Below are 17,691 nucleotides of genomic sequence, written 5' to 3' on the forward strand. Positions count from 1 at the left end.
CACCTACACCAGACCCTCTTTTTGGTTTGAAAAGTAAAAGCAGACAATGGAAGAAACAAACGGAAACTATACATTGCTTGACGAGATCCCCAAAATGGCTATATGTTCTGAGTAACCCAGCACCCACCTGAATGGAGGTATCCATTATGGTAGGGCTGGTTTATATTCTCTTTATAGATGTCTCTCTGGGGCTCAGAAACACCAGAACCTGGTCGCAGCTTTGCTATACAACAGAAAAAAAAGAAAAAAAAGGAAAAGAAAAATAAGGAAAGAAAAAAAAATAAATACCAGAAACATACTGGAAAAAGGCAGGAGAATTTAATAAAATAAAAATAAAACTGTGCAAGGACAAGGTGGTGTGTAACCAGGCTGTAGATGAGTGGATGCGTTTGTATACATTTATGAGCTAATATGGGAAATAAATATAGATCTCCTTTCAAATAAAATATCCTACCGGAAATATCTAACATCTGAAATCAGATTAGGATAGCATTTAATAAATATTTAAAAATAAAGGTTGATAGCACTGGAACTGGAAAAGCTACTCTGCTGAGTTGTCTTCAAAGTGTGCTAGACTTGCAATTCAACCCTTCTAAACATGCCCTATCGGTTGAGAAACCGGTTCAAGTGATCTCGTGTCAGATGATACAGGGTTTACTGAAATTTACCATGGCACAAATAAATACAAATCTACCAGAAAAAAAAAAAAAAGGGACAGAGAACCTTGTAAATGTGAGCAGATTTCATGCTTTGGCCATTCAGATTATTACGGTATCAGAAGTGTGCAGTGATGACTTATTGATTTGCTTGTACAGTAGTACATGAAGATGGTCATCAACAAAGCTAAATCCAATGAACAAAGATCCATGTTTATTCTTCTCTTTAACTGGTGCAGTGACTAAAACATGCCATTCCAAAGTCAAAAAAGGGCCAATGATGAACATGCACAAGGATGTGATCAGTGAAAATGTCCCGAACAAACCAACTGCATGTACAAAATACATTTCAGTGGATTTTCTGATTACCTGTTTTAGATATGTTTTCCTCACACCACAATTTATTCCTGTAGAAAACTGAAAGGCAATTTATTTGTGTATTCTTTTTTCCAGCATTACAGCGAAAGCAATATAGTTTTACTTCAACTTCAGTAATTACGAAGAACATTTGTTTTGTGTATCTAACTATCTGTCTATCGATAACAACTTTTCTAGTACAGTTTATGCTACAATTTCCATTCTCTTTCTCTAACCTTTTTTTTTTTTGTTTGAGTGGTTCCAAATTCTATTGCTGCAATACTGATTTTTAAAAAAGCCTCCATATAGCAGTCTAACTTTCAGCTACATTCACAGCTGCTAAAGAATGCTGTCAACTCTAGAGTTGACAAGGCCATCTTCGCGTGACTTTTTGGAACAAGGAAATCAAAGACAATAAACAGTTACTGTAGAACTCCACAGCAGCAACAAATGTATCTGAAACTGAAAGCTACTTGAAACAGATGGGTGCATGGGTATAGAAACAATATAGCAGCAACAGTATATTGCAACACATTATTTTACATAAAGAAGCCAGCAATCAATACAACGGCTGCTCACCTAGAAGTTCTAGGCGATCCTTTGCCATTATCAAATTGGTGGTCATCTTAGCTTGCAGCCTTCTGGCTCGTTCGTACTGCTCACCTGAGGGGGGCAGACAGCGTAATGACAATTAAAGTTAAATTAGAGAATGAGCAATTAAACATTGTTCTGACCAGCACAAAACAAAAAAAAATACAATTAGGCTGGCCAATAACCTACAGAAGACTAAAGCAAGCAAGCAAGCAAGCAATGAAGCAAAAGCCACTTTAGTAAAACTGTACACTTTCCAAGACAAAACATTACAGGTGTCAGCACCTTGAAAATAGTGCAGGGTCAGGATCAACCAGCAAATCGGAGAACAGTAGTTTAATAGAAACTACACAAGTGGTCCCCAAAATACAGCAGCCTTCAAAAGCTCAGCCTCGGAAACCCATAGGGGATAACACTACCACAACTGGACCATTTTACTGCAAGCAAGCCACTTGGATTAATGGTTTGTGATTGCACGATTATTTAAATTTGTCGGTTTGCCAAGAATAGCCTTGAAACCTTTTCATTGTGAATTAAAAGTTGAACTCTACCATCACTTCCTCTAATGGAGGACACTGACTAGGGATCCAAGTCGGTTATGATCTAGTTTTTAAAACCAAAAAAAATAAAACTGCATTTGTGCAGCCAAGTGAACAGGACATACCATTAGAACACAACTATAACAAATACGCTGAATGCATTGTTATTTTTTCACTCCTAATGTATTATAAAATGTGACACACAGTACTTAATACATTATTATTTGCTTAAAGAGACATTCCACTTTTTTATTATTTATGTATTTATTATTGTCCTGGTACCCCCAAAATAAAGCTAGTACCACGGGCCACCCGCAGCCCTGCAAAAAAACCCAACAAATTATTGTTTAGTGTGCTGGTTTATCGTTACTATAGTACATCTGACTATGGACAAAGCCCTTACACTTCAATTCAAACCAATGTATCGACAGAATGCAGCAACATAATAAAATCAGACAAACTAAACTAATTTTCAATACATAGACAGGAATAAAACACTTAAAATCAGGTAAACCTTGTCACAACTTTCATTACCATAGTGAAATTATTAAAGGATGTTAATAACAGTCTACGTCACTGTTTCTCATTAAGTAAGTCAGAAGTGGTGAATTGGCGAATCGCGGAATTAGGCATTTTGGGAATGGAATTTTGCAGTGTTGTTTTCTCTTCACTCCAGTTTTCTGCGGTTTTGTTTTTGCCCTACATCCAGCCAGGCTGGAGTTCATTTATCATGTGGCTTCATTGTCTCTGTTGAAACTCAACATGGCGGCTGCACCAAAAAAGGAAAAAAAGGGGGAGGGGGGAGCAATGTTTCAGCAAAAGGGAAAGCTAAACCATTTTCTGATTATCTGTGGGATGCTATTCTACACTGCTGTCATTCGATTGATAATGAACGACTCAATACCATTAAAGATCATATTGCCAGTCGTAGTTGTAGAGAACAACAAAAGTAAAAAGAAAGACAGCAAACAGAAAATGGCAAAGCACGGCATTCTTCTGGACATAGAAAAAGAAAAGGAAAAAAATACACAGAAGCCACTGCCTGGGCATTGGGTGTCCTTTTTATGCCACTGTCAGAGTATTTCAAAATGCAGACAACATTTCTATTGCCACTGTGAAACAGTACTGCAAATCTAGCATGGATACCTCCTGTCACTACTCCTGGATCACAAAGGACGATTAAAAACAAACAAACAAATAAATAAATCTTCACCAACACTGTCATGTGACACTGCCGCTGGTCTTGTGAGAAAGGTTTCTTTTGATGTTCAACTAAATATGGCCAGACATGGCAAAGAAGGTCTGCGTGATTGTCCTGCTGCACTTCCTCTGACAACAAGGACACAATTAATTAAACAGCATGTTGCTCTAAATCGCTATCTGCAGCTATATCCCACATCCCATCATGCCTTATTGCTTACTTATTCCTGCTTATTTTAATGCCAGTAATGTGCCAAGTAATGTTTACAAACATTATGACATGTGTTCAGTTGCTTTACTTACTATTACAGCAACAAGATCTGATTGAAAATCTTGGATTAAAAGAAAAAAAAAATTGTGGTAATAATTTATTAAATTTTATAATTTTAACAAATCAACATTATAATTATGTTCAAATACCACCACCCAGAACAGCACATTAAACAGCAGAGCCTCTGCTGAATTATAATCAGCACTGCCATAACAGTGAAGGATGGCCCCTATGGCAAGGTTGATATTCAAGGTTGAAGGACACAGATAAACAGATATTAGCAGATACACATACAGTGCCCCTCAGTTCACCACAATACTGTCTTATAAAGAAAAGAAGAAAAATAAATTACCTTGTCCACTAACTTGTACAGCAATTCCCTTCTCCAGTTCTGCAATGCCATTCTTGTACCACTGCACAGCCTGTTCTTTGTGCCCTGCAAAAAAAAAATATATATATATATATATTATATATATATATATATATATATATATATATATATATATATATATATATATATATATATATATATATATATATATATATATATATAGACACACACATTTGATTTCGGTACGGGGGTCATTTAGTGTTTACTTTTAAATATCGTACTGCGTACCAAAAACAAAAAATAGACTGGGGATTCCCGCAGGTTTAACATGCAGAAACACTCACTTGTGAATTAAGTTTGAGGGACAGATTTACTAATGTTTCTTAAATATTTTAGTACTGGGTTAACTCGTCCTGTAACCATTACTTGATGCAATGGTATGTGTCAGCATTGCAGTTCCACAGGGATTTGGACAGCAGGAATATGCTGCATCTAAAAGCATTCCCAAATATATAAGAAAGATAATATAGTCTCATTAAAATCTCATTAAAAACAAACAAATTTAAAAAATGTCCTGATACTACACATTTTCTACATGGTCCCAGCCACATTTAGAAGATGCTTTTTGCAAATTACTACTTAGAATACAAATTTTCTATTTGTGCAAATTATTTTGGAGCCCACCCAAGGAAGAACATTTTTAATTGAAAATTGCCCTAGTGTTAAGGATATTGGAAAATGTATGAACTTGCACCTAGGATTAATGTCTCTGTACTGTATTTTAGTGCTGTTTTTGGGATACTGATCCTATGATGCATTTCTAGTTGCCATGGACACAGTTGAGCTAGTGCTCACGCATCATTGCTATTTCTATGAAGCAGTGCAAAGACGTGCACTTTTATTCTGAAAAACCAGGATACGACACACGTGTATGAAAAGCAAATTGTCGATGCAAGTCAGTGTTTCCAATTTGCTCAATACCCTGACGTTGACGGCGCCTTGTTTCAATAGGACAATGTTGAAGACAGTGTGTCACTTTCTAAAGTTCATTTACAACCATATTTTCACTACAACTCACAATAATTTTAGATCAAATATTCCTTTCATTGTACTGTAATTGAAATTTGATTTTGGTGTTACTGTAACTAATAAAACATGCATTGACACAAACATGCAGCTTGCTAGGTTATTACTAACGTTTACCACAAAATGACAGCAGCTTTAAAACAAAAACAAAAAAAGGAGGTTCATTAAAAATATAACTGGGAAGCTTTTCAAATGCTCCAGCAGCACAGAGGAGAGGACAATAGAAACACACAAATAAATCACATGCTTGTTCTGTTCTGTTATAACCATATTTCCCAGTGTGAAACAATGGGTGTGTAAGTAATTCTTGCATATAAACTCTTTGGCTTCAAAAGGAGAAAAAAAACAAAAGCTATACAAAAATAAATAATAAAAAGCAAGAAATGTATAAAAAAAATAAAACAAAAGCTTAAAAATCATTAAAAGCAGGAGACAAACAACACTTTAGGCTGGAATAACATTTTAGTGCTTAAATCTGAAAATGAAGAATATAGCAGAAAATTTCAATTGTCTGCAACCCTGTACTACTTCACACCAGGGTAGCAGAATGGTCCACAGGGGCGGGTGAGGGTGACAAATCCTGTGTGAGCATTATTGTGGGTTTTTGAGGAGATCTTATACACAGCATTGCTTTAAAATAAACATTTATTTGTTTATTGAAATAATGCAAAATATTCTTGTTTTGAGAGATTTTTTATTGTTTGTTTCATTCAATATTTAGTAATTTAGGGAAAGTACGTTTTTATATTCTTTTATTTTAAATCTTAGCATTAGTAATGTATTTAAAAAAAAAAAAAAATGACGTGTATAATACACACACGGTGGAACTGGGTAATGTAGCACATGAGAGTGTGTGCTGGGAGGGAGTTGCTGCAACTCAAGTCTAATTGCCATTATTACGCAGCAAATAAATAAACTAGCTGATCCTGCGAAAGCTCAGGTCGTATCATTTCTTTTTTTTACAATAATCAAAATGTCATCCTCCAATGACTTGGAGGTGGCATTTTAGTAATAAAAAATGACATTTTACCAAAATAGGAATAAAAAGAAATGTAACAAAATAGCAAAAAGCTTTATTACCACCGTCGCAGTATACTGTAACGCTGCAGTCATGTGTTTGTGACAACATGGCACACACGCTGGGTAAAAATGACATCTTTATCTTGTTTATGTAAAGACACCCCAAACAGAGCAGAGCATGAGAATTAAAGTGAAAGTGTGCATTTGCTTTTGAGTGACAGTGTGTTCAGACTAACAATATGAGCTTGATAACAACAATACACTCTACTTCACAAGCAAAAGAAGAGGGCAACAATAAAGTCATATATTAAAATACAAACTGTTCACCATATTTAAAGACGACACATCTTCCCCAAAATCCAGTGCAAGCAGGTGCAGGAGAATGCAACATTCACGCCTCATTAATTAGCCCTAGTCCATAATTCAGTTCCCCAGCAGCATTGGAGGGTTTCCATATGTCTGCAGAAGCAATATAATGATTTACAAATTGGATGTTATAGTTCCAGCTGTAGTACAATATGTTATATTGAGGATCCAATATTTCAGTAAAATACACAGGTCCCAAAGTATCAGCAAGACAATTGTATTACCCATTTTCAGTCAGACAGGAACTTATTTTGTATTTTTAAAAAATAATTCGCAACACAGTATTTCACACAAAATAGGAAACGCATAAAACACAAATCTGTTCAGAAATGTGCATACAGCGTTAGGGAAAAAAACCTTCCAATGGCACCAATAATACAGATAGATATGTTTAAATTCTTAAACATCTCCATAACAAAACATTTTATGTGGATATTTTTCTCTACCCTTGTTTGGTCTGCCAGCACTGACTTATGCATGAGGAAAATTAGTGCAGTAGAAAATTATGAAGCAAACAATTTCAGTGAAGTTTAATATTTGTAAGTTTATACATTCAAATCTTAGATATACCGATAACAACTTTGTGTTATAGTATACTTATATATATATATAATATATATATATATATATATATATATATATATATATATATATACACACACACACACACACACACACACACACACATATATATATATATATATATATATATATATATACACACACACACACACATATATATATATATATATATATATATATATATATATATATATATATATATACATACATATATATACATACACATATATATATATATATATATATATATATATATATATATATATATGTCTATATATGTGTTTATGTATATATATATATATATATATATATATATATATATATATATATATATATATATATATATATATATATATATACACATACATACATACATACATACATACATACATACACACACACACACACACACACACACATATATCTTTTACTAAAGAGGATTCAGTGAATCTCCATTTGTCTTTATCTTACTACATACAATGGGCATAACTGGGTGATATGCGATTCTAACAGCACTCTATTTCACCCTCACAGTCTGCTCTTCTGCAGTTCCCGTACCAAAGCTGTCTACACTCCGCCTGCACAGACCGCGACGTCAGCCGCAGACTGCAATCTAGCCGGCAAACATGTATCGTGAACACACCCATTCTCTGCTTTTTGTCAGTATGGAACAAGTGACATTAACTGCATGCATGGGGATTCCCAGCTCTGTACTGAACCTTCTCAATGTCCCAAACAAAATTGTACACTCTAGAACTGCATATGGGACATACTTGGTGCGACACTATGAAGGAACAACAATAAACCAATTGTACAGCCCATCTATCAGCAATCACATTTGACAATGGGCAAATTGCAAACAACTGAAAAACAAGCGGTTTTATTTAAGATCTGCTTAATATTTGTTGCATCCTGGGAAAATACTCTGTACAATCTGTTCTGTTATACTTCCAACATTTTGTTCTTTACCAAGCACAATGTTCACACATACCCTTTGGGAAAGCTTGAATATTAACCATGCTGCTTTCCTTTGAAACAGAATTTTTGGTTGATGGGACAAATTATTCATTCAAACTATGGTTAGGGAGCATCAAAGGTGATAAATCACGATAAGAAAAACAGAGCCCCCCTCCCCGGGGAAATTGTTATGGAAATATGGGTTGCTACCTGCCAACAGGGCAACAACTGCCATCAATGGTTCAGAATACCACTGTTGGAAAATAAGACTGTCTTTAGATAAGATTTTCCAAAGAGGGTGGAGCACAAAGCTGAACATTTAGGTCTCCATTTTCAGCTCAGGCACAGAACCAACTGTCAAACAAGTCATACCCATAAACACACAAACTACAGTTGTAACATGTAAAAAGGCTAATGTAAACTAAATCATAAATAGTGTTGATAGATTTTTCATGTATGGATAGCAATGTTTATTAAAAATAACTTCCATACAGCAGTGCATTTACTGTATATGAAGGACTATTTTGGTATACTGCACAAATAAATTGAATACAGACATTATTGCTTTTGCCTACATAAAGCCTACAGTACATTTTAAGTTGTTATTTCAATAATTTGCCTCAGGAATATAAATAACATTACGTGCAATAAAGTATTGTGTAAGTGTTCATTCATATATTTATTGATAGACTGAATACTCCCTGTATCACATCTGGGCGGACCTGCACTCATAGGTACCATCTCTCTGCCGAGTAGATCTGCAATGCTTTTGTCGAATCCGGCAAGTAGGTTGCCTGGATTGTGATGTACTGTACCATTTCAGATCTAATTAATAGGGAGCAAAAGCCCCAAAACGCTTTGCCTCCCTATGTATCCCCTTGTTTTAAAACTGGACGAAATGTTTTCAACACACATAGATTGCTAGATACTCAAGATAATTTAAGTGAAGGTGTAATTGTGGTGAACAAGCCTCTGAGAAGTGTGCTCCCTGCACTAGTTGGGAGCTGTCCGTATGCAGATTGGGTGTAGAAGGCCGTGGAGATAGAGGCTGCCCCATGTTCATCCGAGGTAATCTGGAAATGTGAAGTTTCTCATGCCTAGTTGCTTCCCTTACCAAGGAGATTGCTACGGCCAGTGCCCAGAAACTGCTGAAATAACTGCTGTTGGCCTGGCTGATATGTTGAAGTTACCCGACGGCTGACAAAGTGTGGCCATCCTCTCCTATGACTGTGCAGAACTGGGTCCCCAGGAAGACTACAGACTGTGCCAGAGAGAGATTGGATTTCCCCTGTCAATAGGCCCAAGTCCTGATAAAAAAAGTAAAAGAACCTTGTCCCTTTGTTCCAAGGTTTTTCTTTTGTTTTTGTTTTTTGGGAGGGAGCTCAAACTAATCAGTCACCTAATACAGAAGATGTGGATTCCTATGCCTCGGGTTGCGCTGCTACTTCGGCCACCATGGTGAAAAACCCTGGGGGTTGTAGAAATCCCTAAAGTGAACCCCCCGAAGGCATCCTTCATGTGGAGGCATCCTTCAGCTCTACTGAAATCAGACAGTCCACTGGTTGGACTGCCTTGATGACAGTAGAGGGGAAACCACCTTGAATTTCTCCAAAAGGGTGCAAGTGTTCAGAACCCTGAGGTCTAGAATAAGTCCTTTACGAATACAAGACAACTCAAGTTGAAACCCTTCCTCTCTAAGGAAGAGGAGACCTGTTGTATGGCATGGAAATCAAGCAGAGATTGATCTCTTCAAGTAGAATGACTCTCTGTGGATGTATCCAGTCTTCAATGTGCAGATTATGCCTGTCGGTGGTGGTTGAAACCGAAAAGGTATCCGTGTAGGCCTACTGTATGAACTCAAGGACTGATGTTATATTCTGCCAGTCAACCAGAAAATGAGATTGGTGGTAAGAATATCAAGGAAATAGAAACTTTCCTAATTTCTTTTTATGGTCGCAGGAGGACCAATATGGCCTAGATCCTTGGCCATGTTGAAAGTGGGCTTGTCTTTCCAAACGGTGATCGAAAATCGGCTGATGCCAAAAAAAAACAAAAAACTGCTTGTTGCAAAACCCCCACTAGAGGATGTACCTCTCACAGCTGCAGAGCAGGATCAGGTCATATGGAACAGGGAATAATTCAGACCAGGGAATCCTTCAAAAACAATATGCTGCAGTTCATAATTTGCGATTTATAATGGGGATACTAGGAAAATTATTAAAAAGTGTCAATGGCTCAATACAGCACTTTCTACTTTGTGTCCAAAGTATAATACATTGGTAGGAGTGATGGAATACATTGGTAGGAAGGGCTGCACAAATGCAGTTTGGCTTTACCGAAAATCAGTTGGACATCAAACAGCTCAAAAAAAAAAAAAAAAAAAACACTATCATAACTGACTTGCATCCCTACAATATTTTTGGTGTACTTTAAAAAGTTAATTATTGTCCATTGTGCCTTCAAAAAATACATTTGCTGTTCAGCAGAAAACAAAAACAGTCTAATCAAGAATGAACTAGAAGCAGTATTTTAGATCTTGACATCTGCGTATTAGCTGTCAAATTAAATTCACAGTCAGCCTTCATTGTCAGTGTTTTATCCAGATAATCGATTTAGTCAGTGAACCCAGCATGGCCAGTCACTGTCCTCAAGGGAGTACTGCTGTCTACATTCATGTCACGTAAAGAACAATACACAAGGTGTGTCGGGGGGGGGGGTGGCAAGGCCAGTTATTATAATTACACTGCGAGATACAATGTATTTTACAGCATGTGGTTTCACTGTGGATAAAAACAATTTCAATGACTGCACATGATTGGTGGTTGAAGGCACTGGGCTTCGCCTCGTGTCTCCCAACGCACCCATGGCATGTGGTCATTTTATAACTATTGCATACCCTGTCATGTGTTATTACTTACTTACTGATTTATTACCAGGAGACACTCATTGAGATGAAAGCATCTTTTGAGCCACTGTAATAGAACACACTCGAGGCAAAAGCTAAGTAGAATACTAGAATCAAGCCATTGTGTTGCATGAAAAGAAACACCAAACAACTACAGTCAATTCTCATTAATACAAAATTTCAAGGTTCAGAAAAATGTATACTACAGAACAATGAAAAGTATTATAAAGTAGTGCTGGGACAAATATGCGAAAATTAGAACAATTTTTTTTTTTTTACACATATTCAGATACAAAAATCAGATGTTCGTATCCGCTAGAAAATGACAAAAATATCTTGCACTTATATACCACCTCACCAGAAGTTTAAAAAATGGCAAATGAAAAAGCGCTCCGTGTGATATGCAAAATTTAATACATATAAAAATAAATAAATAAAACACACAGGATCAACACAACAGTTCAAGCCTCTATGTAAAAGTTATGGACAGCAAAAAATAAACAAACCAGATTATACTCACGCATGTATAGTGATCTCTATGGAAAGCCATCTGGGTCAAAAAAGCATTGTGCTGCTTTAGTCAGAATCACATGGGACAGAAAAAAGGCAAGCACATCATTCTGCAAAGCCTTGCTTAAACAGTGCCCAACTTGCTCCAATTATTTTATATAGATTGTATCTATGACAGATTGTTTCTAGTTTCTGTTATGTGGAATGTAATAAACGAGAACCAAAAACGGCGATGTCCCCCCCCCCGGCGGTGTCAACTTTGTGTACTATTTATTTTGGAAATAAACAAAACAACGTTTAACTTGAACTGCTATTTGGCATCCTTTGTTGTAGTTAATTCACTGGGGTAAAGCAAGGACTACACAACGTATTCTTTACTCCTAGGATTTTTTTTTTTTAAACTTTAACGTGTTACATAGTGTAAAGTCCAAAGTCTGTAAACTAAAGGCAAACACACAGGTGCCATGCCCACCTGGTCCTGCTGCTACACTGTCTCTGCCTGCATTCTGAGCAATATAATGGCTTTTATTAGTTTTTGAAAACAGAAGAATATTTACATTATGAGAAAATATTTGAAAATGAAAATCCTATGTTCGGCCCAGGTCCAATTATAAGTTTAAAAGTACTGTGCATCTTATTGAAAATACAGTTGTAAGTGAACCTTTATAAACTGCAAATGAACAACACTTGAAATCTGATCACTGGCATTTTTAGACCAAAAAAAACCAAGGCACCCTCAACACCAGGTAGTGCGCAAATTGGAAATTCTGACAACTTGCACCCACAGCTTGCTGTTCATAGGTCTGCATTAGTGTACTCCAGTTCTTCAGAATGTTGAAATACGCAGCAATATCTTTCTTTTTCTTGTAGGGTGGGGCCATTAACCACAGCTTTCAACACCTCCACTTTTGTCTGCAAAGTTAGCGCACGTCTTTGCACTGCTTAATGTAAATGGTACTGATGCGTGAGCACTATGGCAAAGGTAGTCCCAAAACAGCACAAAAATACAGAGCAGAGGCACTAATCTGGTAAATCAATATTGTTTGCACTCAGCTGTTTGAACTAGGGAAATTTGTTTTATTCAAATGTCTATACCCTGGGGGCAGGGGTGGGGGGGGGGGGTCCAAAATAATTAGCATTAGCATTAACAAGTAATTTACAATAAGTGACAGCTAAATTTGGCCAGGACCATGTTAAAAATTAATCTAATCCAAATTTGTTTTAATGTGAATTGACAGCATTTTTAACAATTAGGCATATGTATAGAACCAAAGACAGGCTCATTACTATAATGTGTCAGGTTGCTTTTCGTATAGTAGCTTACATTACAAAGACTTGGGGTCTTCAGTCTGGTATCTCATAAACAGCAGGAACATGAATCTTCTGTTTGTTTTATGGCAAGCAGATTTCAGTGTATAATTTTAAAGAAAAACGTTAATAGACGTCACAATAGCCAATATGTAAATGTCCTGCCCGACAGAGATAGGCCTTTAAGCTTCAAACAAAACTGTACCCAGGGCATGAAATAACCGACGCCAATTGCCGCATTGCCCAAGTCACTTGCCTCAATGCCTCTCAATTTTTTTAAAACTTACAGCAAAATATTGTTGCCAATATGCCCGCCCGTCATTGCCGCCGGTGTCAGTCAACACCCGCACATCTGATCTACAACCCATTCACAAACACGGTCAGCGTCAGCTGGTCCGCTCTGTCACAATTCAACTGAATTCTGTCTAATCTTGTTCTGCGAGAAAATGACTCATTATCATAATGCAGTATTGTTGCTATTCTTTTTACTGTGCATCTCCCAGCACTAAGTCACGAGAAAGACGTACTGTATCATTGGTTAATGATGGGCAAACAGAGGGAGAGACGCAGTTAGATCACTGAACTCAATATGACCGCGCTTCCAGTAATTTCAATCACACGTGTTCACTGGCAGTGTCACCGTGTGATTTTTACATCTGTGAGCTCCATGCTAACTCAAAAACGTTTAAAAAGATGGAAGAATAGCCGTCTAAAGTGTCTGCAAAGTGTTCTAGTATTTAGCCTACCTAATGTTCAAAAGAAATGAGCTGCAATTTAAATGTGTTTGATGCTTTGTCGTCAACTATTTCACATATATGTGAATATCCTTGAAATAATGTAGACATGCATTTAAAAAATTCCTTTAATTTACAGCTTAGTAAAAAAAAAACATAACGTATACCACATTACACATATTCTATGATCATATACAGTATAAGGAGATCTGATTCTATGCTTAAAATTACAATACTTCAACGTCCAATGGTGCAATACACATTCTGACACCTTCCATGTTTTCAGTCATATATGTCATAGTATATATATATATATATATATATATATATGACGACTGTGTGTGTATATAGCTATATATATATATATATATATATATATATATATATATATATATATATATATATATATATATATATATATATATATATATATATATATATATATATATATATATATATATTGCTGTTTTGATAGGCATTTTATTTCAATGGCCCTTGCTGTTTTGTAATTTGGCTTGATTTCCCCCCAAAACATCAACGCTAAAATTGAACATACAAACAGGTAGATAATTATTATTGCCCACATCCTTACACCAAAAACACACAAAAAACCAAGCAAGTAGGTATACATGACATAGTTCAAGTAGCAGCTCCCTTGCATTATGAAACGAGGAGAGAGAACATAAGAGAACGAAACACGATAGAGAAGTGGATTGATTTCTGTTTTCATTTATTTTTGTGCAATACCTTTTCACTACCTTACGTAGTTCTGCTTTTTAACTAGTAAAACGTGTGCTTTCATGAAAGGGGTTAGAATGTGTTAAAACAGTACATCTTTTTTTCTTGAATCGAGCAATGCACCATAACAAAACTAAATCCTTTGCAACTGTGAAATTATAAAGTTTATTTCTAACAATATGTACATCCAGCGGTTCATCACTGTGATGCACAGCACTCTCCATTGCCTGATGAAGTTTCTATTTTGAGTTGTTTTCTTTTTCTTTTCAAAGCCGCATTGTTTGAACACGATGGACGTACCACGGTTAGAAAACTACAGTTGTGCAGACAAACTGCAGACCTAACAACTCATCTGACCACCATCGTTAACATAAAACACTCCAGCCATGGGTAAATCTTTGCCTGAAAATCTATTTAACTTTCCCTTCACTGACATTGCTTATTTGTGCTGTTGTATCATTAAGGCTGTATTTTTTTCAAGATGAGCATGGATTTCACGATTTCCATGAACCTGAACCAGTGCCGCGTAATAATGATATCCAATTCTCAGTGAAAATCTCAATTTCTGAAAACACTATTTTTAGCATTTAAAAATGCATTGATTAAACATTTGTTTCACCAGAGGACAACTTGTTATGAAATCCAGTTTAACTTGCTTACCCTAAATTATGCAACACATTGCATAGAGGGTTTTAAAAAAGCTTTAATTACAGGACACAGACAAGCGCTATATTTAGTTCTTATTAACAGGGTGACAGACTATTAAAAATACTCTGAATATTTATTTTTCACCAAATTACCCTTTGTATTTTTTCATTGTGAAAGTTTGTTTTTAAATTGGATATTTTTTATACCATTTATTTTTACAATGATAAAGTGAGCTATATTTTTTACTAACAATTAGTGTGTTAACACCCAGAAAACATTTATTTTTGTTTGTTTGAACATAACTTAATAGGATCTCTGTTTTTATTTTTTGTTGTTTTATGAAGGAGTATGAAATTGTCTTGGTGCCCTTGATTGGATTTATATTTTGCCTTTCGGCCCCTAGAACTGCCTTGGTGGCCCTGAATTTTCACACCCAATGAAGGCAACATTGCCTTGCCCTTCATGACCTTAACTTCATGCCCTGTGTGCCGATACGTTTTTTTGATCTGAACAGCAATAACATATGCTCCTAAAACACCCCGTTGTCACCCCATCCAAAAATCCCTTAATTATGCACTTCTTTTGCTGCAGTGTATTTTCAGCCAACCTGCATCGGACTCATGAAGCTAACCACATTACAGCACTAAGGCCTCTGAAACCTAACCATATGATAAATGTGAGAATCTTGCAAAAAAGGGATTATGCTTATTCTAAAAATCAGAGACCTCCTCCTGTGGTCAAAGCACTTGCATTAGCAAGACAGGATCAGAAATTTGCATTTTTGAAAGAAACAAAAGAAAATATAGTTATTGCTTATTCCTTATTGCTGTAAAATTAAAATGATCCATGCTGCATTATGTTTTCATTTTCAAATAAAAAAGCACACCTTTGTTTTCCTATTCCCATAGTTTTTGTTGTGTTAAAGCAAGAATAAAATCTTACAGTGGATTGCTAATATTTTTCTTCCTCTTTTGTCATTTCTATTGCAGGAATTTGATTGTCTGCAGTGTCAGAAATTCAAATAAGATACCCTAAAAACTATAATTATCATGATAAAATATGTATTGTGTTCATTAATCCCAAACAGGAAACTCAAGGGATACTTTCAATGTTCAAGGATGTATTTGCGGCCTACAGTACAAACCAGTTTAAAACATGACTCCTGGTTTCTAAGGAGCCCCAATCAACAGCAAAAGGAAACCGTTTCAAAAAGGCATTTATTGGTGACCATGGCCAAAGGACATTTTCCTTTAAGAGTTCAGTCACAAAACTGGTAGCACGGACATCGTGCTGTATTGCAGATATAGGATATTCTTTAACACAGGCTTCACACCAGCCCTGTTCATATGTCTAACACTGAAAACCTGTCAATGTGCCAAAATGGGTTAATCAATTTTTTCACGGGGTGAGGGGGGGGCATTTTTTAGCCCTGGAGAAATAGATTAGGAAGCCGTTCCTAATCAGTAAATCTGCCTGAAAGCAGCCCCAGAGCTGTAATGAAAATTAAATCCCAAGTAGAAACTCTACGAGTAGGCTGATATTGACACTCAAATTCAAATGGTAGGGAGATCTTTAATTTAATCTCAACCCACAAAATGTGCCAGTTACAGATATATTCCCTGGCTTACAGCGGGGAACAATAAATAAAAGCAAATCAATTGGCCTCACTCAGTCAGGGCAAAAATACTTTAGATCAAAACTAAGTTTTATTAGCAAGTATTACAGAACATATAGAGTACTATAATCATTGAACATAAAGAGTACTGTAATTGTTCCACAAATGAGGATAGCTGAATAACCCACAAGCCCCCAAAAGGGCCAAGTTGGTTGTTTACGGCTAAGAGAAATAACCACAGGACTCTATGGACATTCATGGAGTATTCTATTCCTATAACAAGTGCAATGTTTGGAAAGAAAGCATGTTTAAAACTATATTTAATAGCTGACATCTGAGAATAACTTTCCTTAGATCAATTGGTCATTGGATTGGAATAAATGCAAGATAGATTCAAAAACAAGATCTGGTAAGAACAAAATTCATTCAGGACCAAAGACAAAACAAAGTTATTTGATGCTAGATACTGTACCTCAATGTGTGTTGTATAAAAGCTCATATACCACAAGCCGTTAACTACTGTAGTACATTTGTAAACCAGTTCTTAAGTACAGTATGTATAAGAAAAGGATTGAACTAGCATAAATTGCATTGCATACCTTTCAGTTTTTATTGTTTTTCCCAATCTTTTTATTATTAAAATGCATTTTAAACATGCCTGCAGTCTTTATACATATTTTTTAAATTACTACAATACACAAAACAGTAATCACGGTGTCCTTTTTACATATCTTTGTACTTTGGAATTGTACTTAACACTGTTGAAGGCAACCATATATACTGGGACTCTTTTCTTGTGTAATTTCAAAACTGGACATATGGTATCCCACTACTGCTCGCATTTTCTCAGCTTTAGACTGTTGGTTAACCAGCAGTTCCGAACTAACTATTTAACCAGAACTACTATAAGAGATGTTGATATTTGTTCTAAAAAATGTTAAGCAACTTACAATTTTTTTCAGTCCGAGTTACATAAATAATTGATTGTCAGTCAGCTGTCCACACTGCTGACTTCCTGGAAAAAGATGCTGACCTACTTCCAGAAATCAAAAATAGCCAGATCTGCCAAATGCTTTACATGACATACTAGATTGTGATTATTGCTGATTTTTTTCTTCTAAAAAAATTAATAAATGAATTGTTACAGTATGAGAAATGTATGCCCATTAGGTTTAAAAAAAAAAAAAATACAGACTGTGCAAGCAGGGTATCAGAAAGCGTGCAAATGACCTCAGACATTCCCATGGGTAAAATATAAAGAATCTCTCTCCTTTGTT

General features: G+C 35.8%; 1 protein-coding gene across 3 annotated transcripts in view; it reads right to left on the reverse strand.

The window, feature by feature from the left end:
- Positions 1 to 17,691, reverse strand: part of LOC121316090 (spastin-like) — a 39,465-nt gene that overhangs the window by 20,424 nt on the left and 1,350 nt on the right. Inside the window, exons 2-5 of one of the 3 annotated variants that reach the window (XM_041250856.1) lie at positions 3,967 to 4,050; positions 1,593 to 1,676; positions 1,026 to 1,073; positions 128 to 223 (exon numbers count right to left, since the gene is read on the reverse strand). In XM_041250856.1, the coding sequence (XP_041106790.1) occupies positions 128 to 223; positions 1,026 to 1,073; positions 1,593 to 1,676; positions 3,967 to 4,050 (312 nt within the window). The remainder of the gene's footprint in view (positions 1 to 127; positions 224 to 1,025; positions 1,074 to 1,592; positions 1,677 to 3,966; positions 4,051 to 17,691) is intronic. The other 2 variants (XM_041250857.1, XM_041250858.1) reach the window with 2 other exon arrangements.

Source organism: Polyodon spathula, chromosome 5 (assembly GCF_017654505.1).
Source record: "Polyodon spathula isolate WHYD16114869_AA chromosome 5, ASM1765450v1, whole genome shotgun sequence".
Taxonomy (NCBI): Eukaryota; Metazoa; Chordata; class Actinopteri; order Acipenseriformes; family Polyodontidae; genus Polyodon; species Polyodon spathula.